General features: G+C 46.2%; 1 protein-coding gene across 1 annotated transcript in view; it reads right to left on the reverse strand.

The window, feature by feature from the left end:
* The window catches only part of PIK3AP1 (phosphoinositide-3-kinase adaptor protein 1), a 130505-nt gene that overhangs the window by 26320 nt on the left and 78814 nt on the right, over positions 1-25371 (reverse strand). The window contains exons 9-12 of the mRNA XM_003825415.6: positions 12463-12558; positions 10775-10972; positions 5052-5117; positions 1932-2137 (exon numbers count right to left, since the gene is read on the reverse strand). Coding sequence (XP_003825463.2) covers positions 1932-2137; positions 5052-5117; positions 10775-10972; positions 12463-12558 — 566 coding nt within the window. The remainder of the gene's footprint in view (positions 1-1931; positions 2138-5051; positions 5118-10774; positions 10973-12462; positions 12559-25371) is intronic.

Here is a 25371-nt window from a genome sequence, read left to right on the forward strand (position 1 = left end):
ATGGACTGGTACATACAGGACGATGGTAATGATAAGACACGTAAATTATGTTCCCACTGGAAACCTGCCCTGTCCACCCCTTCTCATTTCCCTTAACCTTATCCTCAAACTACTTTAGCTGAGAAGCTTTCCAGCAGACTGAGTTAGTGGTGGCTTATACCTATTTATATTTGTATTAATTGCTTACAGATTATACCTCATATTAGCAATTACCTTACACTACAAGAAAATGTAAAAAAAAAAAGAAAGAGAGCTAACATTTATTATGTATTTACTACATACCAGTTATGCTGCTTACAGTAGCTTATATCACCTAGTCCTCCCCTTTCATATGAGGCACAGCAAGGTCAAGGTCATCAAATAGCAGAATAAAGATGTAAATTCAGGCTGCCAGCTCTAGAGCCCTGGCTGTTCTTAACTACTGTGCCACGTGGTTGCACAACTTGGCAAGGAGCAAAAAAACATTGTTTAGCCAGGGCCAGCCTTTTCTCAGCTGGACTGCAGCCTCCCAGGGGCTCCCGAGTGAAAAGCACCCGTGATTCCTGCATTCAGCTCTCCAGAGTGCCCTCCCACCCTTCAGGCCCCAAAAGGGAGGGAGGCAGCTGGCAGAGCAGGTGCCCCTGTCTTAAGGAGCACTAAAAAGGCAGAAGGCATAGTGAAGGGAGCACAGGCTCTGGGGTGAGAAAGGGGAGGTTTGAACCTTGACTGCCTCTTCTCCTCTCTGAGCCTCAGTTTTCTGTAGAACAGGAGGAGTAATACTTACTTCATATGCGTGTATGAGGAGTGAAAGAGATCAGGTCTATTTAACGCTGAGCACAATGCCTAACATAGCACTGTCAGAGGTCAGCAAATGCGGCCTGATGACATGCTTCCCCACTCTTCACCACTAATCCTGTCCCAGAAGACAGGCTCCTATCTCAGCCCTGGACAGGTGCTGCTTACTCCCCGCCTCGACAGCTGGTATGTCAGATAGCGTAAAAACAGAGATTAGAATACACACCACCAGGGTCTATAGCCATAACACCCTGAACGTGCCCAATCCCATCTGATCTCTGAGGGTAAGCAGGGTCGGGCCTGGCTAGTACTTTGAAGGAAGCGGCCTGGGGAGGTGGAGAGAGAAAGCAATAGCTCCAGTCCTGACTCAGCCCCTCACTAGGAAAGATGCCTTGGACGTGTCCCTTAACCTCCTGAGTCCTATTTCCTCCTTTTTAATACAAAGGCATTGGTGGACTAAGAATGAGCTTCCTAAGGTTAAGTTTGAGTTCTTTTTTTGTTTTTAATTATACATCACGTACACTTATGATACAGGTATGGAGTTATATATTCTCATAAAAGCTTCAAACTATACAGGTAGAGCAAGAGTCTCCTCTGACACCCCAGTCCTCCAATCCCAGTCTTCTCCTGAGAGGTGGCCCCTGGAATGGGCCCGAAGTGGCTGTTTCCAGATCTTTGTCCTTGCATTTATATATATGTCCATAGAAATACAGAGTTTGTGTGTGGACGTGTCTGAGTTGTTTTAATTTGGGTGGTTTTGTATCTGCAACTTGTTTTGTTCATTTAATCATATTTCTTGGGAGTTTTCCAAGTTCTCTTTGAGTGCTAAAGTGTGATAGTTATGAGGGTATTTGGCAGTAGGAATAGAGAGAGAGAGAGACTCTGAAAAGAAAAAAGCTGGAAAGCAGAAGCAGGGAGCCAAATGCAGAGAGACACAGCAGCAGAGTTAGTGTTTGTAGTTGAGTCTTTGTTCCTGATCTCAAGCCTCATGGTACCTGGAAAAGCTACCCAGCTCTCAGCCAGGGAGCCATGTGGTTACAGACCGAGGTGACACTCATACACACTCGCTGGTTCACAATGAAACTCAAACATTCGCAGGCACAGCCACAGGTGTCCAGGTAATAGACATGAAACAAATTCCATACGAAGCTAGTTACCTGCTGGAAACGAAAGGACTCCGATCGTTTCTTCTGGTTGAGCTGCCACTCTTTGAAGTGGAGCACAGCCTCATCCACGTTGACAATGCCCAGCTTCACCTGCTCCTGGAGGGTGATAAGCTGCCGCTGGCCTGGCGTTTTCATTCCCGCAAAAGGGTCATATATACTCGACTGGGGCCTGTCCCTCCATGGTCTGACGGGTGGCCCTGGAAAGGATGGCAAAACTCAGCTTGACAGCTCCCCCACTGGGGACCGCTCACCAGAAGTGTATGGTTAATGAGGCTGGTCACAGGCTCAAGAGGACTCTTCTCAAAAGAACAATTACATGTGGCCAAGAAGGGGGAGATACAACATAAAATCGGGGGAGAAGAATGCAGCTAATAATTCCAAGGCCTATCACACTGAAGTAGACAAGGCTGCAACATTTAAGGGAGGTGTGAAATCTGCTGACTCTCCCAAGTCTTAACTATTATTATTATTTTTAACAGGCTTCATTCATTTCATTTTTCTGGTAAGAAAACCCTATGTTGTAGCCACAGCTGGAACCTGAGTTTTCTGCTTAGAGACTCTGGTGTGGGTCTTGAGAGATGGTCAGTGAATTCCTGGTAGGGAAACTTGGTGAATACAGTCTCTTTCCAGAGGTCAGGGATCCAGTTGCTATCAGTCTTAGAGATGGCATCAAAGGTGGCCCAGGGTGGCAGTGCGGTCCCTGGCCAAGGTGTAGCAGCCATCAGCAGCAGCTTCTTGGGCACAGAGGCCAAGATGATGCTAGTGCCCCTGGGGGCAGGGATGAGGCACACACACCAGCATAGAGCCAGTGGCCTGTCACGTTGCAAAGGCTGGTGTGGGGCTTGCTGATCTTGTTCCCCCTGTAGCCTCTCTGTGCGGGTCCAATGGAGAGCTTGGCTGGGATGATGTCCCGTTGGATGGTAGTGGCTACCCCCTTGGAGTGCTTAATACCAAGACAACATGGCCATTGTAGTCCTCAAAGGCAACAAACACCTTGAACCTGGTGAAATGGCCAGCATGGGTCAACTTCTGTGCCAGCATAATCTTCAGAACCCCATTCTTGAGACACGACCCCAGGAAAAGGTCAATGATCTCAGACACCTTGATGGGCAGAGAGAAGACAGCTCTCCCAGGACTTGATCTTCATGTCTTTGGCCAGATGGTTTAACTTAGTGATAGGCGTCGACTCCTTGTTCTCAGACTTACCTCCATGAGCTCCAGAGCCTTGGCCCCAGCCACAGCCACAACCTTGGCCTGATGTCACTGCCAAAGCCTCCAGGGAGGCCATCGCAGCCTGCCATTCCAGGACCCCCAGGCCCTCCCACTGCATCAGCATCATCCACCATTTGGTGTTTTCTTGAAGAAGCAGCCAAGCCTTAATTATTGAGACGCCTTTAGACAAGTATTTCTCAACCTTGGCACTATTGACATTTTGGGCCAGGTAATTCCTTACTGTGTGGGTGTGTCCTGTGTATTGTAGGATGTTCAGCAGCATCCCTGGCTTCTACCCATTAAATGCTAGCAGCACCCCCTTCTTTAGTTGTGACAACCAAAAATTTCCCTTATATTGCCAAATGTTCTTTAGGGAGGGGGTACAAAATCACTTCCAATTGAGAACCACTGCTTTAGACTTAAATCCATACCCAGAAGAGAATACACTGGAAGAGTTTAGCCAGGATGCTTCTCTTAGCCCCACTCTCATCCCTCACTGTCTCTAAGCAGCATGAGGCACAGTGATTGTGGACCCATGGGCATGAAATGCCCCAGGAGACTGGAACATCAGTGGAATCCTGACACAGGCCCAACAGCATCAGGTATAAAGTAGGTGCTGGCTTCCAGCTGGCTACCCTTGGGTTGTTCCTGTGCCAACCTCTCTTCTATATTACAAATTCACAGTTCTCTGCTTTGGAGCTTCTGGAGAAATATGAAGCCAACCCTCATCTCTCTATAGGCTGTGACTTCAGTTCTGTGGGGAATGAGCTACTCGCAGCGACCATGGGGCCACTGAGGCAACTTGACGTTTCACTCAATTCATATAAGGCTACTTGAATCTAAATTTCTCCAGCAGGACTCCATTTGGGCATTGTGACTCAGGGACATAACATGAAGAAAAAAGAGAAATGGCTTCACCGGTGAGTACTGAAAAAGCCTCAGAGACGTTTATCTATCATTCTGCCCAACCATTCACTTATCTGTCTGCACACACCCACACATCCTTCTCCCAGGTCTGCCCTTGTCAAGGCTCTCTTTAATGGTGTTGGGAGACACGGTGGAGGAAAAAACAAAATGCACAAGCCAACCAGTTCCAGTTTCCTACTACCAGAGCCCTTGGGGGATGCCTTCAAATGCTTAGATGGTGTCATGGCTACTTTTCAAAAGAATCCTCAGTGGGATAATACTGAGTGTTTCTGTTTAGCACAAGGAAATTAATCAAGAAAAAAGAGCACTTAGCTCCTCAAACTTCCTTTAAAACTGTTTAGAAAAATAAGACTTCCAAGTTGTTCCCCAATGGCAAGCAAAATACCTTTTAAATAAAAGTTGAATCAAAGTATAGTTTAGCTAGTATAGATAAGGTAAGTAAATAGCCCAGAAAGGCTGTTATCATTAGGTAAAGACTGAGTGCTGGGCCACCTACTTTCATCCTGTTGGCATCAACCTCCATTTTTAGATTGTACTTTTATGTGCTTTATGGACACTTTCCACTAATTAAGGTCCTTTGTACGACCAATTACAATGCACAGCATTGTAGGGGACCCTGATCTCTTTCCCTCCCCCTTTACCATCAGTACAAGACTCTCAGACAGTGCCACGCTAAAGTATCCTTGGATCTCTCTAATTAATTAAATAATTTATTTTTTATCTAATTAATTTATTTATTTAATTTTAGAGACAGGGTCTCACTATGTTGCCCAGGTTGGTCTCAAACTCCTGGCCTCGAGTGATTCACCCCCCTCAGCCTCCCAAAGTGCTGGGACTACAGGCGTGAGCCATGATGCCTGGCCTAGATCCCTCTATTTTTCAATGTCAAGGAGCTATTGTTACACTTGGAAATCACTGACCTATGAACACTTCAACCACACAAAAGTTCAGTTCATATAACATATGGTTTACCTTTCCTGATGCTCTCTGAGGAAACGTAGAAATTCCCAGGCCGCTCTTGACTTTTTTCTGCAAAAACTATGAGATAAAGAATATTCTGATTACTGAAAAATTATCAAAATCCAGTACAAAATAATAATAATAATGAATCCATACCTAGGACCACCGTATGTGGTTCTGTAAATCAAAATTGTAGAAAGAGGCAATTAATGAGAAGGACTAGGAATTGTCAAGTAATGGCAGACTAAACAGACACAATCTCAAACTAGAAAAACAAAGCTAGCCAGAGGACATGATCAGCATTTACAAGCTCATTGAAGAAAACGGCAATGGGAAAGGACATGTGCCTGGACCCCTGAGAACCTGAAGCTAGCCATGGAAAATGTGAGCCTTAAAATTAGAGAATAAAAGGAAGTACCACTTAAAATGCCAGCTAGTGCCATAAGACAGAACTCTAAGCAGTAGAATAGCAAAATGTGTGCACAGCTCCAAAGAGATTAAGGTGAAGTCACTTACGAGGGACAGATTCATGAAGGTTAGGAGAGAAAACTGGGACATGACAAAATCTCACTTAGTGGTAAGATGACATGGTGATTATGGCTCCCTGGGCTCTGAAAGAGGCTCTCTGAATCCAAATACTAGCTCTGTGGCTTGTGAACCATATGATCTTGGACAAGTGGCTTGACCTCTTCCTGTCCCTATTTCTTATCTGTAGAATGAGGATGATAATAGTTCTTTCACTGGATTGTGATGAAGATTAAATGAGTTAATACATGGAAAGTGCTTAGAACAGTGTGTGGCCCATGTAAACACTCAGTGTTAGCTTTTATTATAATTATTCATATCTAAACTTTGAGACTGTTGCCAATAGTCAGCAATACCTTGGCATGCTAGTTAACCCAAGGGATGGCTCTACAATGCCTTACAGTTTATAAAGTACTTCCTTCTGTATTATTTCATCTGACCTTCGCAATAAGGCTATGGCAGAGTATTAGTATGTATTATTAGGACATGTATTAATCTATACGTGTATTATTACAATATCCATTTTATAGATGAGGAAACTAAAGCTAAAAAGGGTGAAATGGTCCAGACATGGTGGCTCATGCCCATAATCCCAGCATTTTGGGAGGCCGAGGCAGGAGGATTGCTTGAGCACAGGAGTTCAAGACCAGCCTGGGCAACACAGCAAGACCCTGTCTCAAAAAAAAAAAAGAAAGGTGAAATGACTTACCCAATATCCTATGCTGAACAGCTGGAAAATGCAAGAGCTGAGAGATGAACCCAGGTGTTCTGGCCTCCAAGCCATTGCCCCTTTTGTCATCTCCTGCCTCTCTCCTTTCCTTTGCTTCTCCACAGTTTCCTAGCAAGTCCATCAAGGCTCTTGAGGAATCACCTGTGCCCCTGTCCAAACACCTCCCTACAATGAGCCATGCCATCAGTACGGTTCCCTACTCCCTCTGCTATTTAGGAATTACCAGCATATATTTGCATATATTTGCTTCTTAGATTGAGTTCCCTCAGAAGCAGAACCCGAGACAAGGATTCAAGTGCAAGTTGTCTATTTGAGAGGTGATGGAGGTGAGACGGGGAAGTGGATGGTGCAATGAATGGTGGGCTATCAAGCAAGTTACACTGCAGGCAACCTAGGAATGACTAGAACGCAATGTAGAATGCGCAACTAAGAATTCTCCCACCGGAGGATGCAAGTAAGCTGGGGCACTCATCCATACCTCCTGTCAGGCACTGGTTGAGGGCAGCAACTCCGTGTGTTAATTCCCCAGTGCTTTCAACCTGTCCTATAAGAGGGCAGAGAAGGTGCCAGGTGCCAGAGGAAGCCCTCAGGCTGCAAGACACAGATGCTGACAGGTAGGGTCCAGCCAATGAGCACAGAAATGCAAAGGGCTAGAGGGACATGGGCAAGAAAACAACAGTGTCTGCTGCTCATGCCAAGGAGATAATACCCAAGGAGACTGCAGGCCACAAGCACTGACAGCACCTGGCAGTACATAATATCTCACAACTGTATTCCTACCCAGTTCAGGGTTGCTGGATTTCACAAAACAAAAATGTGTGTACTATTTGGGACATACACTAAAAACTCATTTGCCATTTATTTGAAATTCAAAGTCAACTGGGCATCCTGCATTTTATCTGGCAACCCCAACCCAACTACCTAGGGCTCTGGGTGAATGCTACCTTCCCCAATTTATAATTCCCTTTTGCCACACCTCCAACAACATGATGATACCACTGAAAAATAGAATATAGTTCCAGAGCACAGATCTGGCAATTCTTATTTGTTCTTTTTTCAGACAGAGTCTTGCTCTGTCGCCCAGGCTGGAATGCAGTGGCTCAATCTTGGCTCACTGTAACCTACACCTCCCAGGCTCAAGTAATCCTTCCACCTCAGCCTCCTGAGTAGCTGGGACTCAGTGCGGGCCACCACACCTGGATAATTTTTTGTATTTTTTGTAGAGACGGAGTTTTGCCATGCTGCTCAGGCCAGTCTCAAACTCCTGGGATCAAGCAATCTGCCTGCCTCAGCCTCCCAAAGTACTGGGATTACAGGCATGAGCCACCCCTCCTCCTATTTCTAATACTCTTATAGTACTTGTAACCATATTATTGCAACCAAGTCCAAAAAATAGTGAAACTAACAATGCTATCAGTATCTAACTAATGTCCCAGGGATGATTAAGAAGTCAAAACCTTAATTTTTAATAACATGGGTAGATGGACAGCCTAGCATAGTGGCTAAAAGCCAGGGCTGTGAAATCAGACTCCCTGAGTTCACATTTTGGCTTTGCTATGCAATGGTTGAATGACCTCTGTAAAACCTCTATTTCCTCAGCTGTAAAATGAGATAATAATGGTCCTTACCTAATAGGTTATTGTAAAGATTAAATGGCGTGTTCCAGATAGAGCATTCTTGATAGATTTCAATAAATGTTAGCAATTCAAATTTCATAATAATATCAAGAAGGGTTTCAGGAGATAAAAATATATCAGGGGTCGACTTTGCACCCAAGACTGTGTGGTAGATAGAGCTCCCTCTCCCCTCTCCCCTCTCCCCTCTCCCCTCCCCCCCTCCCCTCTCCCCTCTCCCCTCTCCCCTCTCCCCTCTCCCCTCTTTCCACGGTCTCCCTCTGATGCCGAGCCGAAGCTGGACGGTACTGCTGCCATCTCAGCTCACTGCAACCTCCCTGCCCGATTCTCCTGCCTCAGCCTGCCGAGTGCCTGCGATTGCAGGCGCGCGCCACCACGCCTGACTGGTTTTCATTTTTTTTTGGTGGAGACGGGGTTTCGATGCGTCGGCTGGGCTGGTCTCCAGCTCCTAACCGCGAGTGATCCGCCAGCCTCGGCCTCCCGAGGTGCCGGGATTGCAGACGGAGTCTCATTAACTCAGTGCTCAATGGCGCCCAGGCTGGAGTGCAGTGGCGTGATCTCGGCTCGCTACAACCACCTCCCAGCCGCCTGCCTTGGCCTCCCTAAGTGCCGAGATTGCAGCCTCTGCCTGGCAGCCACCCCGTCTGGGAAGTGAGGAGCGTCTCCGCCTGACCGCCCATCGTCTGGGATGTGAGGAGCCCCTCTGCCTGGCTGCCCAGTCTGGAAAGTGAGGAGCGTCTCTGCCCGGCCGCCATCCCATCTAGGAAGTGAGGAGCGCCTCTTCCCGGCCGCCATCACATCTGGGAAGTGAGGAGCGTCTCTGCCCGGCCACCCATCGTCTGAGATGTGGGGAGCACCTCTGCCCTGCCGCCCCGTCCGGGATGTGAGGAGCGTCTCTGCCCGGCCGCCCTGTCTGAGAAGTGAGGAGACCCTCTGCCTGGCAACCGCCCCGTCTGAGAAGTGAGGAGCCCCTCCGCCCGGCAGCCACCCCGTCTGAGAAGTGAGGAGCGTCCTCCCTCCTCGTCCGGGAGGGAGGTGGGGGGGTCAGCCCCCCGCCCGGCCAGCCGCCCCGTCCGGGAGGTGAGGGGCGCCTCTGCCCGGCCACCCCTACCGGGAAGTGAGGAGCCCCTCTGCCCGGCCAGCCGCCTCGTCCGGGAGGGAGGTGGGGGGGTCAGCCCCCCGCCTGGCCAGCCGCCCCATCCGGGAGGCGTGGGGTGCCTCTGCCCGGCCGCCCCTACTGGGAAGTGAGGAGCCCCTCTGCCCGGCCTGCCGCCCCGTCCGGGAGGGAGGTGGGGGGGATCAGCCCCCCACCTGGCCAACCGCCCCGTCCAGGAGGGAGGTGGGGGGATCAGCCCCCCGCCCGGCCAGCCGCCCTGTCCAGGAGGTGGGGGGCGCCTCTGCCCGGCCGCCCCTACTGGGAAGTGAGGAGCCCCTCTGCCCGGCCAGCCGCTCTGTCCGGGAGGGAGGTGGGGGGGTCAGCCCCCCGCCCGGCCAGCCGCCCCGTCCGGGAGGGAGGTGGGGGGGTCAGCCCCCCGCCCGGCCAGCCGCCCCGTCCGGGAGGGAGGTGGGGGGGTCAGCCCCCCGCCCGGCCAGCCGCCCCGTCCGGGAGGGAGGTGGGGGGGTCAGGCCCCCGCCCGGCCAGCCGCCCCGTCCGGGAGGGAGGTGGGGGGGTCAGGCCCCCGCCCGGCCAGCCGCCCCGTCCGGGAGGGAGGTGGGGGGGTCAGCCCCCCGCCCGGCCAGCCGCCCCGTCCGGAGGGAGGTGGGGGGATCAGCCCCCCGCCCGGCCAGCCGCCCTGTCCGGGAGGTGAGGGGCGCCTCTGCCCGGCCGCCCCTACCGGGAAGTGAGGAGCCCCTCTGCCCGGCCAGCCGCCCTGTCCGGGAGGGAGGTGGGGGGGTCAGCCCCCCGCCCGGCCAGCCGCCCCATCCGGGAGGGAGGTGGGGGGGGGGTCAGCCCCCCGCCCGGCCAGCCGCCCCGTCCGGGAGGTGAGGGGCACTTCTGCCCGGCCGCCCCTACTGAGAAGTGAGGAGCTCCTCTGCCCAGCCACCACCCCATCTGGGAGGTGTACTCAACAGCTCATTGAGAACGGGCCATGAAGACAATGGCGGTTTTGTGGAATAGAAAGGGGGGAAAGGTGGGGAAAAGATTGAGAAATCCGATGGTTGCCGTGTCTGTGTAGAAAGAGGTAGACATGGGAGACTTTTCATTTTGTTCTGTACTAAGAAAAATTCTTCTGCCTTGGGATCCTGTTGATCTGTGACCTTACCCCCAACCCTGTGCTCTCTGAAACATGTGCTGTATCCACTTGGGGTTGAATGGATTAAGGGCGGTGCAAGATGTGCTTTGTTAAACAGATGCTTGAAGGCAGCATGTTCGTTAAGAGTCATCACCACTCCCTAATCTCAAGTACCCAGGGTCACAAACACTGTGGAAGGCCGCAGGGTCCTCTGCCTAGGAAAACCAGAGAACTTTGTTCACTTGTTTATCTGCTGACCTTCCCTCCACTATTGTCCTGTGACCCTGCCAAATCCCCCTCTGCGAGAAACACCCAAGAATGATCAATAAAAAAGAAAAAAAAAATATATATATATATATATCAGGGGTCTTGTTTACCTGCCTTTGCAACTGTGCGTAAATACTTCCAGGAAGGCCAGCACTGACTCTGGTCATTACTGCTATTCTAGCTCCAGAATCTGTCCCAAGATATGACCCTGTCTCGTAGGGCTGGTTGAAGACCATTTAGAAGGGGCTAGTCTCTGAGCGATGGTTCAAAAAGCCAGGTCATCCAGGAAATCCCTGCTGAGAAGCTCCAAAGACCCAATTGGACATCATTCCCTGCCATACTTGCCTTTAAAAATGTATGGTTCGTTGTCAGGCAGCTGGTGAGCACCAGGAGCAGTGGTCTCTGGTCTGGGCACTGGGACAGGGGGCCTGCTGGCCAGGTCCACAGAAAAGGCCTCATCGTCATCCACCGTGTGATAAACATCTTCTTCCTGACCAAGATGGCACTGATCTCTCTCCAGATTGGTCATTCCCATGCTGTTGCCTAGAAACGCAGAGAAAGGTGACTGAAAGCAGTGGCCAAACAAACTGGGTGATCACCAGTCATAAAGCAGAGTGAGGGACCTTACTTTGTTTCCTCAGTGCTGCCCCCTGGCAAAGGACTTTCCCCAATATCACTTCCTGTATCATCTGCTCAGAACACCACACAAAGCAACTGAGAAAACACTCATGTCACCTCCATTGACACCCAGCGATGCAGTGAAAGGACATGAGCACAAGGCTTTATTCTCTGTTTTACTGCTGGGATTCAGTTATTCATCCCATTAGAACTAGGGAAAGTCCTAGATGGGACTAACTGTCAAAGCCCTAGTTGAGAAAGGTGGGGCGTTCACTGCCAATTGTCCAATAAAAGTAGTACTTCTTATCTAGGGCTTGAAACAGACTGCCCAAGACTCCCCTCTCAGGGAAACTTTTCATTCTAGAGTTGGGGTCAGCACACATTTTTTTAAAGATCCAAATAGTAAATATTTCAAGTTTTGCAGGCCATAAAGTCTGTTGCAGGTACTCAACTGCTCTTGTGACATGAAAGCAGCCATACATAATACTAAATAAATGGTCCTGTTGTGTTCCAATAAAACTTTATTTACAAGACAGGCAGATGGCCAGGCTGTGGTTTGTCTACCACTGCTTTAGAGTTTTTTCCTTCCTCTTCACTGTGAAAATGACTTTTGTCCCCTTCTGAGTCCCATCCTCTTAGCACTCTGCTTTCTATATCTACTTGATCAACAGACCCCACCATACACTGTAAATGATTGGACAGGGTTAAAGAATTACCCACGCAATTTAACATCCTCCACCTTTGAAACCTTCAGTAATAATAACAACAATAATAAATCTTCATTAACTGCTTGTTATGTGCATGGTGGTGCTCTGAGACCTAATGCATAATAACTCATTTAATTATCACAACATTTATCTCATTTTACAACGGAGGAAACTGAGTCCCAGAGGACTTGAATAACTTGCCTAAGGTTTTCCAGCTAACTGGATGGGAAAATTGAGAATAGATCAGAGTTCATCTTCCTAACCACTATACAACACAGCCTCAACTTAGTATCTTTGTTTATATTTGCCTCCTTCACCAGCAAGTAAAGTCTCCTGAAGGCATTGATCATATCTTATTTTCCTTTGTATCTCCAGCCCCAACATCCAGAACAGTGATTTACACATAGTAAGTACTCAATAAATTTTGGCCAAATAAAAACAACAGATGCATTTAAAAAAAAAACTAGAGGCAACTTGTTTACCCAAACAAGTGGCTCCACTGGTTGGAACTCCTGGCCCACCTCTAAAGGGCTGACGGGGGAGCTCAGGGTAGAGGGGTCGGGGGAGGCAGAGTGCCTTTATTCACATCACATGCCATGTATGCAGCAGCCCATTCCTTGAGGGGAGCAACCCTCAGAGAACCAGACAATGTCTTGCATTTGTTTCTCTTTTGCTCTTTTGGCTTCCCTGCTCATGGCTATGACTTACCTTCTAAAAACTTGCGGATCATAGAGTCCTTAGTGGCCCGAGAGAAACCATCTCCAGGGATTGGGTTAGATGTACTGGCCTGAAGCATTTCAACATCTAGAAGGAAAAGGAGACTAAGAGTTATATATTGGTCTCCTCCACAGGCAAGGAGATTTTTACAGATGGAACTATGAGGTTTGGCAACTCTCTTAAGAGATTCAAGCATTCATCAATCTATCCATCCCTCCATCCATCCACCTACTCAAGGACACCCAGTAAGTGTGGGGCATAAAAGAGAGCAACGTGCCCGACCCTCAGGCTCTTCCTTGCACCACAGGTCTCAAAGGGTAAAGATATGCTTATTTGCATTTGAAAGAATAGGTTCAATTTTGACATACTACATCATCCCATTGTTTATTACAGAAAAAAATGGAAGCAGGAATATATTGTGTTTTATATATACATATAAACATATATATACACACACATATATACACATATATATACATATATATATATATATATATATATATATATATATATATATATGGCAAGGTCTCAGGCTGGAGTGCAGTGGCTATTCACAGGCACAACTACAGCACACTCCAGCCTCGAACTCCTGGCCTCAAGCCATCCTCCCACCTCAGCCTCCCAAGTAGCTAGGATTACAGAAATGCACCACCATGCCTGGTTTACAAATTGTGGTCTATTCAAACAATGGAACATTATGTAACAATTAAAAACAATGTACTGAAGCTATTTCTATCAACATAGTTACTTTTCAAAAACATAATGTTGAGTGAAAAAGTTACAGACAGGTGTCATGGTATGATATTGTTTATATAAGGTTCTAAGGCCTACAAAAATATAGTACAAATTGTTTATGAATTCATAAATATGCAGTAAACACATAAATATGCTGGGAATGATAAATAATGAATTTCTGGAAGTGGTTTACCTATGGAGAGGGAGAGAGGATAACTGGATTCCGGAGGGGGTTAATAGAGGACTATAACTAGAACCATATTATTTAATTTAAAAAAAAATCTGACATAAAGGAATAAAAAGGAAATACATATTCTTGAAGATTCTGATGAATCTGAAGATTCAGAATCTTCAAAAAATACAATATTTTAGATAATTAATATGCTACCCAAAGGGGGCAAAATTAGATTCTATTTTCATATTTGCTTATATACGTAAAAAAGAAACTCTGGGCCAGGCATGGTGGCTCACACCTTTAATCCCAACACTTTGGGAGGCCAAGGCAGAAGGATCACTTGAGCCTAGGAGTTCGAGTCCAGCCTACGCAACACAGTGAGACCCCATCTCTACAAAAAAAAAAAAAAAAGAGAGAGAGAAAAACTTAGCAAGGTATATAGTGGCACCTGACTGTGGTCCCAGCCACTTGGGATGCAGAACTGGGAGGATTGCTTGGGCCAAGGAGGTCAAGGCAGCAATGAACTGTGATCATGCCACTGCACTCCAGCCGGGGTGATAGAGCAAGACCCTGTCTCAATAACAACAACAACAACAAAAAAAAAAAAAAAAAAAAAAAAAGAAGAAGAAGAAGAAAGAAAAAAAGAAAAGAAAAGAAACCCTGGAAGGAGATATAAGAAATTAATATCGGTGGTTTTCTGGGAACTGAAAAGATGGGGATAAGTAATACAGAAAGATATTCCACTGTTCATCTTCTTATATTTTAGCTTTTCAGCCTATTCGAAAAAATAAAGAAATGCAGTATTCTGACATGTTTTTGTTACCTTATTATCCAAAAAACACACAAACAAAAAACAACCTCCTTATTTCTACTTCTTCAGTTTATGTCTCCTGGCATAGTGGACGCGTTACATAAATATAATGTACCTTGATGTCCTCCAGTTCAGGGCACTACAAGTCCAAATGAGGAACCAGTAAATGAATCCCGCCTGCCTGTTCTTGTCACTACTGAATTCCATAACAGACTAGAAAGTTTAGGGTAATTGTACTAATCCTGAAGCATACCTAGAGATGCATTCATTATTTTAAACATATTCTGATAAGAACTCACGCCTAATTCATTCTTTAAAAATTCAAGACCAGAAAAATTCTACTTATATGAGACTTTCAGTTTAATTTGCTTAATTGTGTTTCGTGGAACATTTTCCTCATGGAGTTAGAAAACTGGAGGCCGGGCACAGGGTATCACACCTGTAATCCCAGCACTTTGGAAGGCTGAGGCAGGAAGATCGCTTGAGCCCAGAAGTTCAAGACCAGCCTGGACAACACAGTGAAACCCTGTCTCTATTAAAAAAAAAAAAAGAAAAAAAAATTGGCTGGGCATGGTGGTGCAGGCCTATAGCCCCACCTATTCAGGAGGCTGAGGTGGGAGAATTGCTTGAGCCCAAGAGATCTGGCTGCAGTGAGTTAGGATCATGCCACCGCACTGCAGCCTGGGTGACACAGTGAAACCCTGTCTCAAAAAAAGAAAAGAAAAATGGGAAGGAACACATATTCTACAGGTGTGTGCCCTGCTAAGAGCAGGACCCTCTTCTACCTGACCAAGACTCTGTACTGCCTTCCTTCTTCCCAATTCTTACCCCAATCTCCACTCCCACCTGCCTGACCTTGGGCCCAGTTAATTTTTGAAACTTCAGTTTGAAACTCATCATTAACCCAACAATGAAGCACCAAGGAACTTACCCCCAAGGGAAGACATGCTTGGGTCAGACACCCCTAAAGATGAGGGAAGGGAGAAACTCCACAGCCCTGTGGTCCAGCTTTATACTGCCCAGTGCTGAACCCTCTAGAAAACCATACCTGTCTCAGGCCCCAGCATCTCCAAGAACCTTCTCCAGGGCATAGCAACCTCAGGACCATTTTAATCACTAATCACCAAATTTCCCAGGCTGATAATATCAGAGTACAAACCTCACACAATCTGTCAACCCTGTTGACAGAGTGGTAAAAGCCTCATGCAATGGTCCAGCTATTTTCACTAACAACGTTCAATTTGAGAGAGTTGATTTGCATGTCGGAGAGGTAGGTGCAAAACTGAAGGAGCTATAAAGAGAATTTAGGGAAATAAAATGTGGAGGAAAATAGTAGAAGGAATAGCAGTCCTGGCTGGGCCTGGCATGCTCATATATATGGATGCAGACTTCCACTTTGGGTACTATAACCCCTTTCCTAATGTGCTCATTTGGGGAGGAGTTAAAGAAAGAACTTAAAAAGAGAAAAGAACAAGCCAGGTGCAGTGGCTCATGCCTGTAATCCCAGCAATTTGGGAGGCCAAGGCGGGTGGAGTGCTTGAGGTCAGGAGTTTGAGACCAGCCTCATGGCAAAACCCCATCTCTACTAAAATACAAAAATTAGCTGGGCATGGTGGAGCGCACCTGTACTCCCAGCTACTCAGGAGGCTGAGGCAGGAGAACAGCTTGAACCCAGGAGGCGGAGGCTGCAGTGAGCTGGGATTAACACTACTACACTCCAGCCTGGGTGACAGAGCAAGACTCTGTCTCAAAAAACAAAACAAAACAAAAATAAAACAAAATAAAATAAAACAGAAAAGAATGAGCACCAGTAATGAGACTTAAGAACATCATGACTCCTTCCACCAAGGGCATCATTTCTATGGCATTCTTGCCAAAAATTCATAACCTCAGCCCAATTATAGAAAACATCAGACAAACTCAAACTGAAGGGCATTCTACAAAATAACTGATCAGTGCTCTTCAAAAGTATCGAGACAAGGAAAGACTGAGGAACTGCTGCAAACTGAAGGAGACTGAGAAGAAATAACTAAATGCATTATAAGATCCTAGAAAGGAGCACGGAACAGAAAAAGAGTATCAGTGGCACAACTAGAGAAATTTGAAGAAGGTCTATAATTTAGTTAGAAGTATTGTGCCAGTGTAATTCCCTGGCTTTGGTAATTGTACTACGGTTATGTAAGATGTTAATACTACGGGAGCCTGAGTGAAAGGTATGCAAGAACTCTGATGTTTTTGCAACTTTTCTCTCTAAAAGTATTTCAAAATAATTTTTTTTTTTTACAAAAAGGAGAGGAGGAACCACTATAGCAAAACTAAATAATCATAGCTCCTGAGGATGACCCCATGATCCTCCTTTCTGTCTGCCTACACTATCAAGCTAAGTACCTTCCAATGACACTGTGGAGCGCATGTGTGTGGATGCAATGATCGAGATGGTGCTAAATGAACCACTTGTGAAAAACAAATATTTTTACTTTATAGTCACACCTTAACTGGTGGTTAAGAGCAAGATTTTGGAAGCAACAATGTAGGTGGCTAAATATCAGCTCTGTGACTTGGTAGAGTTCTTTGGCCTCCTTGAGCCTCCCTGAGAGTGTCTCACAGGATGATTAGAAGCGTGGGCATTAGGATCGCAATGCATAGGTTCCAATTGTGTTTTTCCCACTTCTGGCTGTATTGACTACACATCCACCAGTCCAACACCAACCAGTATTTTTAGGTTCAATCGAACATTCAGACTCACAAGATGACCCTGGGACATGCTTGGCACCAGTCCACTCAGAAAGATAAAGGACACAAGCTAGCAGGGCAGTGAAGAGAGCTGGTCTTCCTTTGAGCCAGTCCTTGCACCTGATCAGCAGCTCAGATGCAAAGAGACAAGATCCATAGCAGGCCGCGCTGGTGAAAAACCTCATGTGCTACAAGAGCAATTTCTCTCATAGCAACTCCAGAGGCGGAGCTTCCAGGGTCCCCATGAGAGGTATGCCAGAGTCAATGCCCTCAGGAAAGCCCAAAGAATGCTGTCCCTTTCAAGTATTTCTAGTTCCTGTACAGATCCTCCCAGTTCCAGATGCAATTTACCAATCAGGAGCCATTTTTATTGTAGGCAATGTTGCCTGGAAACATAGTTGACATTTGGCTCTTACCAGGTTACCGGGGTAACAGAGCTAGGAAGTCAACTGAAGGTCAAAATCTTATGCAGAAAGGGAAATGATAGCTATTATATTTTCTCTTTGCCCATAATTATCTTGGGCCAAGTTTTTAAAATCCTCTCAGCTTCTCTCTCTTCTAGTCTGTAAAATGGTGATAGTAATAGTACGTATCTCTCAGGTTTGTCATGAGTATTAAATTAGGAGGTTGCCAAGTGCTTAGCACAGTATCTAGCACATAGGAAGTGCTGAAGGAATGCTAGCTACTATTATTACTATTACTATTATTTTTATTGTTAAATTCTATACCCAGGCTAATGTCCTAAACAGAGAACAATTCAAAAAAGAGGATTCAATTTACACTTCTTTAAACAGGACCTTTATTTGTCTGAACCCAAGTTTTCTGTCTTCAAAGTAATGAATGCTTATGAGTTCATTGTAATATTTGAATTTCCACACATATTCTCAAATACTTCATTATTATATTTAGCCTAGTAAAAACTATGCCTACTCAATATATTTATATTTGAATATACCTAAAGTAAGGGAGGAATCTTCAGACAACAAACATCAATTCTTTACAATAGAGTTATTTATGGAAATCTGACTCACAGACAAGGCTAGCCAGGTGCATTTTCTTTATCATGGCTTCTGGACACTAAGTACTGGCTTGACAGAGCCAGCAGGCTTCTTCCCTCCTTGGTGAAGGGTCTGCCACTGTGGTCCAGACCAGACTTGGAGCTCCCATGCCCATTTGCCTTACACTTCCCTGACACCTATCACACTCTTTATTGGTGGCCCAAAAGTGAACACCAAGGGGCAATTCCAACAGCTCTTTCACCCCTGCTGGCACCACTCCATGCCACCAGGACCATAGGGAGAGGCCAACCTTCTGGACAGAGGCTAAAGCCAGAGGATCCGAGGCACGGCTGGAAGAACATGATGGGGGCAAAGGTGCAGGGAGGAGAGAGAGGGTGGTCTCCAGACACAGGGGAAGATCCGAAGTCAGGAGTAAAGGTACGGACAAGGGCTAGAGCCAATTGAACAGACTGCATGCAGGGAACAAACTTGTCAGAGAAAGGCAGCAGCTGAAACCAGGCAATTAATAGAGACCCAGGTGATGGCCACTGAGCAACCAGTGCAGGTCGGCATCACGATCAGAAGCATGGACTTTGATATCTTGGAGACCTGGGTCCGAGCCCTGGCTCTGACTCTTACTAGCTCTGTGTCCTTCGGCAAGTCACTTGACATCACTAAGTTTCTATATCTCCATCTGTAAAGTGAGGATAAGTAACAGTACCTACCTCATATGATGATCATTCGGGCCAAAGGAGACAATGCTTACAAAATGCTTACTAACAGTGCCAGGCACTACATTTTCATGGGTATCATTATTATTATATTGAGGCAACTTAGTTGGTATATTAGTTTTCTATGGCTGCTATGACAAATTACCATTTAAAACAACATAAATTTGTTATCTTAGAGTTCTGTGGCTCAGAAGTCTGAAATAGGTCTCACTGGGTCAAAGTCAAGGTTTTGTCAGGGCTGCATTCCTTTCTGGAAGCTATAGAGGAGGATCTGTCTCCTTGTCCTTTCCAGACTCTAGAGGCCACCTGCATTCCTTAGCACTAGGCCGTCTTCTGCCATCTTCAAGCCTAGCAATGTTGGGCAGAAAGCTTAGCTGAACTGAGTCCTCCCATTGATGCCGTCTCTCTGGTCTGTTTTCTGACGCCCTCTTCCACTTTTAAGGACCTTTTTGATTATATTGGGCTCACCAAGGTGATCCAGGATATTCTCCATATCTTGAAGTCAGCTGATTAGCAACCTTGATTCCATCTGCAATCTTAATTCTCCTTTGCCATGTAACCTAGCATACATACAGATTCAGGGGCATTATTCTGCCTCCCAAGATAGACCCAAGCATCAGGCACAGTCAGCCTGCCATGAATTTCCTTCCCATACTGGGCCAGTGAAGGAAAGAGAGGACAGAAATTAGGGTACACTCAAGTGAGTCCATCATGTTTACACACAAACTGGGTAGCCTTGTTCTGATATAGACATTATTGAGTCTCTAGATGTGCACTGCCTTAAATGAAGTTACCCAAAAATGATTTTTCCATTTATATTATAAAGAAAATGATTTTTAAAAATCTTTAGTTGAACATAAATATCTCTGTAGACCAGGAACAGCAGATGCCATACATGGGCCTCCATGCCCCTATTCCATTTTCGTGGCGAACATCACTACCAATCATAGCATTCTTTCTGTCCTTTTCAACACAGCACCCAGGCACTCAATACTGGCCAATTGGGGCCAGTATTTATTACAGGTGCGCTGACTCATGTCTGTAATCCCAGCACTTTGGGAGGCCAAGACAGGAGGATCACCTGACGTCAGGAGTTCAAGACTAGCCTGGCCAACATGGCAAAACCCCATTTCTACTAAAAATACAAAAATTAGCTGGGTGTGGTGGTGGGTACCTGTGGTCCCAGCCACTTGGGAGGCTGAGGCAGGAGAATTGCTTGAACCCAGGAGACAGAGGTTGCAGTGAGCTGAGATTGCACGACGGCACTCCAGCCTGGGCAACAGAGCGAGACTCCATCTCAAAAAAAGAAAAAGAAAAAGAAAACTAGTCCGGGCACGGTGGCTCACGCCTGTAATCCCAGCACTTTGGGAGGCCGAGGGGGGTGGATCATGAGGTCAGGAGTTTGAGACCAGCCTGGCCAACATGGTAAAACCCCGTCTCTACTAAAAACAACAACAACAACAACAACAACAAAATTAGCCAGGTGTGGTGGCGTGCACCTGTAATCTCAGCTAAAGAGAGGATAGGCAGGAAAACTGCTTGAACCCGGGAGGCGGAGGTTGCAGTGAGCCAAGATTGTGCCACTGCACTCTAGTCTGGGTGACAGAGCAAGACTCCGTCTCAGAAAAAATAAATAAATAAATAAAATAATACAAAAATTAAAAATATATATAAAAGAAAAAAATACTGGCCAACTGGCCTTGGCATGTGAAATTATTTTTAAAATGCTCTTTTCCATACCTAATTAGGCACTAAGTCCTGGTAGTAGCACATATTATCTTTGTAATAACACTTTTTTAAAAGGTACCTGGTTACCTGGAGTTAATGAGTGATAAAACCCTCTCAGGCTCTAAATATGACAACCCCACATGTACACATAACCCGGGCATACAGTGAACTACACAGAAAACTCTGTTAAGTGAAGGTAGTCTGTTTCTAGACAAAGAGCATGTTGGGAGGGAAATCAGAACAAATCCCTGCATTCCTGGATGCTCAGGGCTTGTACTTCAGATCCCAAGCACTTAAACTTCATGACTTGCAAATTAAAAATAAACCAACATGTACTGAAACCTGCCGGTCTGAGGAGAAAGTGCAAAGTTCTTTCATTTCAGCAAAGAAAAACAACAACAATGATAAGGAGACTCTGGGGCCACAGCCTCCTTCTGGAAAAGCCAGCTATAGAGTCACACTGCACTGTATTTAAGGAGTCAGCCGGAAAGAACCCACTCCTGGAATGCAAGAAGCTTGAACAGATGAGAGAACACCCAGGCAGGCACTTAATTAAAGAATGAATCAACAGCAATAGTGAATTCTCAAAGACACCCATATGATACTCCTCATGGGACACAGACCACTTAGCTGCAGTGGAAACTCCATCCAGATTATATGCTGTTAATTTAATAGGAAACCAAGTGAGTATATAACACAGTGAAATGTCAGCTACTGAAAGACTATTCTTCTAGAAAGGCTTTCAAACCCTGAAAGTAGGCCAAAAGAATTTTTTTCCCCAGCAAGAATCTTTTGTGGCCAAAAAGAGAGCCTTAGAGCAAGGAGCACCATAGCCAAACATTTGAAGAGAACCTGGAACACAACGGGTCAGTTTGCCTCCAGGTAGAATGGTTTGACTGACCATGTCAATAAGAAAGTCTAGCTTTTCTGTACCCTAAAGAAGTAATGGGATGGAAGAAAGAGGGAGAGGAAGATGTGGGAGAGATATACAATCACACACACACACACACACACACACACACACACACTCTGTGATAGTTATTTTATTTTTTGAGTCAGGGTCCCACTCTGTCACCCAGGCTGGAGTGCAGTGGTGCAATCACGGCCCACTGCAGCCTTGATTTCCCAGGCGATCCTCCCACCTGAGCCTCCTTAACTACAGGCACACACCACCATGCCTGGCTAATTTAAAAAAAATTTTTTTAGAAGTGGGTTTTCGCCATGTTGCCCAGGCTGATCTTGAACTACTATACTCAAGCGATCTGCCCACTTTGGCCTCCCAAAGTGCTGAGATTACAGGCATGAGCCACCATGCGTGGCCTGCGATGGTCAATTTTGGGTGCCAAATTGACTATATTAGGAAATACCTAGAGTGAGGGTGTTTCCAGAAAAGGAGCATGCGAGTAGAAAAGATCCACCCTCAAGGTAGGCAGGCATCATCTAATCAGCTGAGGGCCCTAATAGAGCAAAAACAGACAAAAGGCAAACTGGTCTCTCCCCAGGGGCTGGCATACACTGCCATACACTCTTCTACTCCTGGTTGGACATCAAACTCCAGGCTCTCCACCCTTTGGACTACAGGACATACACTAGCTGCTCTCCCCTTGGGTTCTCAGGCTTTCGAGCTCAGACTGAGAGTTACACAATCAGCTTCCTGGTTCTGAGGCCTTCGGGCTACGTACTTTGGACTTCTGAGTTGATGCTGGAACGAGTTAAGATTTTTGGGGCAACTGGAATGGAATGAATGTATTTTGCATGTGAGAAGGACACGAATTTTGGAGGCTAGGAGCAGAGTGCCATGATTTGAATGTGTGCCCCAAAATTTCATGTGTTGGAAACTTAATCCCTCCATCCTCATGAATGGATTCATGTTGCTATCGTGAGAGTGGGTTTGTTATCACAGGAGCAGCTTTGTTGTAATAGCAAGACCTCTCTGGCTCTCCTGCTCTTGCCCTTTTGCCATGTGAATACTTTCCACAATGTTATGATGCACAAGATGCCAGCACCATGCTCTTGGACTTCCCAGCCTCCAGAATTGTGAGCTAAATGAACTTATTTTCTTTACAAATTACCCAGTCCATGGTGTTCTGTTATAGCAACAGAAAACGGACTAAGACACACACACACACACACACACACACACACGAGAATAGCAGTGTAAAATTAGAGGGCTAATGAGTGATGGCTGGCATTGGCAATGAAGAAGGGGCTGAGGATAAATAGTTTAGAAGAAGCTGCAAACAAGTTCTGTGGTTTTCTTATGCAGACAAATGCCTCAGTACAGTACCCCTGGCAAGCACAAAGACCCTCTGCCATGCAGGAGTGAGTCTATGGGATGCATTTGTGGTGCTGTGCAGTGAGTCACATGCGGTAGCCCACCTGAACGCAGTCCCACCTGCATTCTCAAAGCAGTGTCTTTTTCCTCCATAGCACTGTCACAGTTTGTGGTTATATATTCAGTTATGTGGTGTTTTTGTTTAATATCCAGCTCTCTCACTAGAACGTAAGCTTTGAAAGGCAAGTTTCATGCCAGCTTGTTTACTGACTCATCATCACCTGGCACAGCGTGATTTAAACACATGAGAGGTTTGATAAATATTTTTTGAATGAATGAATGAACGAACTAATAAAGGAAAAACAAATGAACACATGAATATGAAGGCATTTGGGCTTTGTGAAGGAATCTGGGCATTTCTCAAGCCGAGAAAAGAGAAAGGCAATTTAGGCAGAAGGAAGAGTCAAATGCAAGGGAACATGAAAGAAAAGGCAGCTTGTAGTGACCAATGGAGTTACTGCCACCCTGAGATGTCTCACACTCGGGGACACCTAACAGATGTCTCAGTACCACCTATCAGGTGGGTGAGGTCTTTGCACTGGAATACTGACACACTATTCCACCCACAAAGTCAAGAATTACATCTTATTTTCTGGTAGCTCAAATTCAAGAAATCGCTGAACACCTATTGTGTACAGCACTGGGATAGGCACTGTGGATGATACAAAGCTGTAAGACATGCTTCCTATCGAGGCCAGGAGAGGGTAACCAGAGAAGCACGTATATAACTAGAGCCCAAGGGGATGTGTGTGCAGTGTCCCAAGGTAAGTGTGACCTGCAAGCTGTGCAGGTTCAGAGGGGAGCAAGGTTGCTGCTGGCGATGGGGATTTTATCTTTAAATGTTAAAACATTCAATCCAGTGTGCTTTCACTAAGTCCCTATGTCCCCAACATAGTTCTTGTATTTATGGAGGAGCAAAAAGCAACAGGAAGTCAAGAGGTACACTGAGCTCATCTCCCTGCTCCCCAGTAGGTTCTGTCCTTGCAGGTAAGAACTCATGCTGTGCACCCAGGCCCACGGGCCTTGAAGCATCTCTTGGCTCTACTCGCCAGAATCTTGCCAAAAGGGATGGCAGGAGGATGACAGAGCCTCAGCAGTCACAGGGAGGGAGGCTCCTGAGAGAAAAGGATGCAGATAGGAAAGACAGTATGTTTCATAAGCAAACCAGTAATGTAGTCATTTTGCATACAAATCGTCCTTCAGTTGGTTTCAGACCTACAGGGCTGGGCTGTGAGGTCCTTTACAGTCCCCAAGTGTGCCCCCAGCTCAGACGGAACCCAGCTTGCAGAGAGGGGCTGTAATCAGAGAGCTCAGGTAAAGAAAACACTGCTGGAAATGATCTGTTACAAAGATGCCAGTTACCAAGGAGGTTGCTAAGGGAAGCTGGCAAGTTAGCTAGAGCTAAGTCAGCTCTCCACTACATAAACACTTGAGCTACAGAACCATGAGGTAGGGATCAGGGGTTCAGAAGAAAAGTTCAATGTAGGGGTAACATGAAGCAGAACAGTCCTCTGGAATTGATTAGTGAGTCTGCAGTTTCTAACGGCAAGATGATAATGCCTTTCTCCTTTCACTCCTTTCGCTTTATGGAAGAAAAATGAGGCTCTCAGGTATTGAAGCAAAGCTACAACCCACAAAGCAGATTACCCTGGAAACAGACGGGACAAGGGCCTCCCAGAACTGCCTCCCAAGGCCATTCTACCCAGAGCCTCAGAGAGGTGACCAGTCACTGGGCAAGCTTTCAACACAAAATTAATTACCTAGGTCCAGGGATCACCAGGACTACCATATCATTCTCCAAGGTAAGGGCAGGGGACAAAGAACTAAGTGAGAAAAAGATGAGCAGATAGTGAAAACACCCACGGACATTTGCCTTGAGTTTTATTTAATGTTTGCATAAGCTTATCCTTAATAAAGACATTTTATCTCTTACATAATAAGGTATGAAGGTTGATGCTTTAAATATGTGGGGTCTTTTTTTTTAATTTTTGAGACAGGGTCCCATTTTGTTACCAGGCTGGAATGCAGTGGTGCAGTCATGGCTCACTGCAGCCTTGAACGCCCAGGCTCAAGCGATTCTCCCACCAGAGCCTCCTGAGTAGCTGGGACCACAGGCATGTGCCACCACGCCCTGCTAACTTAAAAAAAAAAAATTCGTAGAAACGAGATCTTGCTATGCTGCCCAGGCTGGTCTCGAACTCCTGGGTTCAAGCAATCCTCCCGCCTCAGCCTCCCTAAATGCTGGGATTACAGGCATGAGCCACCATGCCCGGTTGATCTGTGGGACCTTGATCAAAAAATTCTTAAGAGAATTGGGAGCAAAGCTGAAGGTTTGATAACAAGACACGTAGTTACCACCTGGTGGCAGCATATCTAAACTAAAGACTTGTGAGTGTGCCGTTTGTGTGTGTGTGTGTGTGTGTGTGTGTGTGTGTGTGTGCATGTATACACCCACGCAAGCAAGTTCAGGGGAAGAAGAGATTGGAGCAGAATTGTACAATCTCAGGGTCAGAACCCAACACCTCTCTCCAGCCCCATTTCAATTAACACTGGGAGCTTCCCCTATAAGCTTCCAACTCAGGTGGTTGCCTTGGATTCTCTTTGGAGAAGCAACCTCATTACCATCCCTTTCCCAAACTCAAGTCAGAAAGATT

Source organism: Pan paniscus, chromosome 8 (genome assembly GCF_029289425.2).
Source record: "Pan paniscus chromosome 8, NHGRI_mPanPan1-v2.0_pri, whole genome shotgun sequence".
Lineage (NCBI taxonomy): Eukaryota > Metazoa > Chordata > Mammalia > Primates > Hominidae > Pan > Pan paniscus.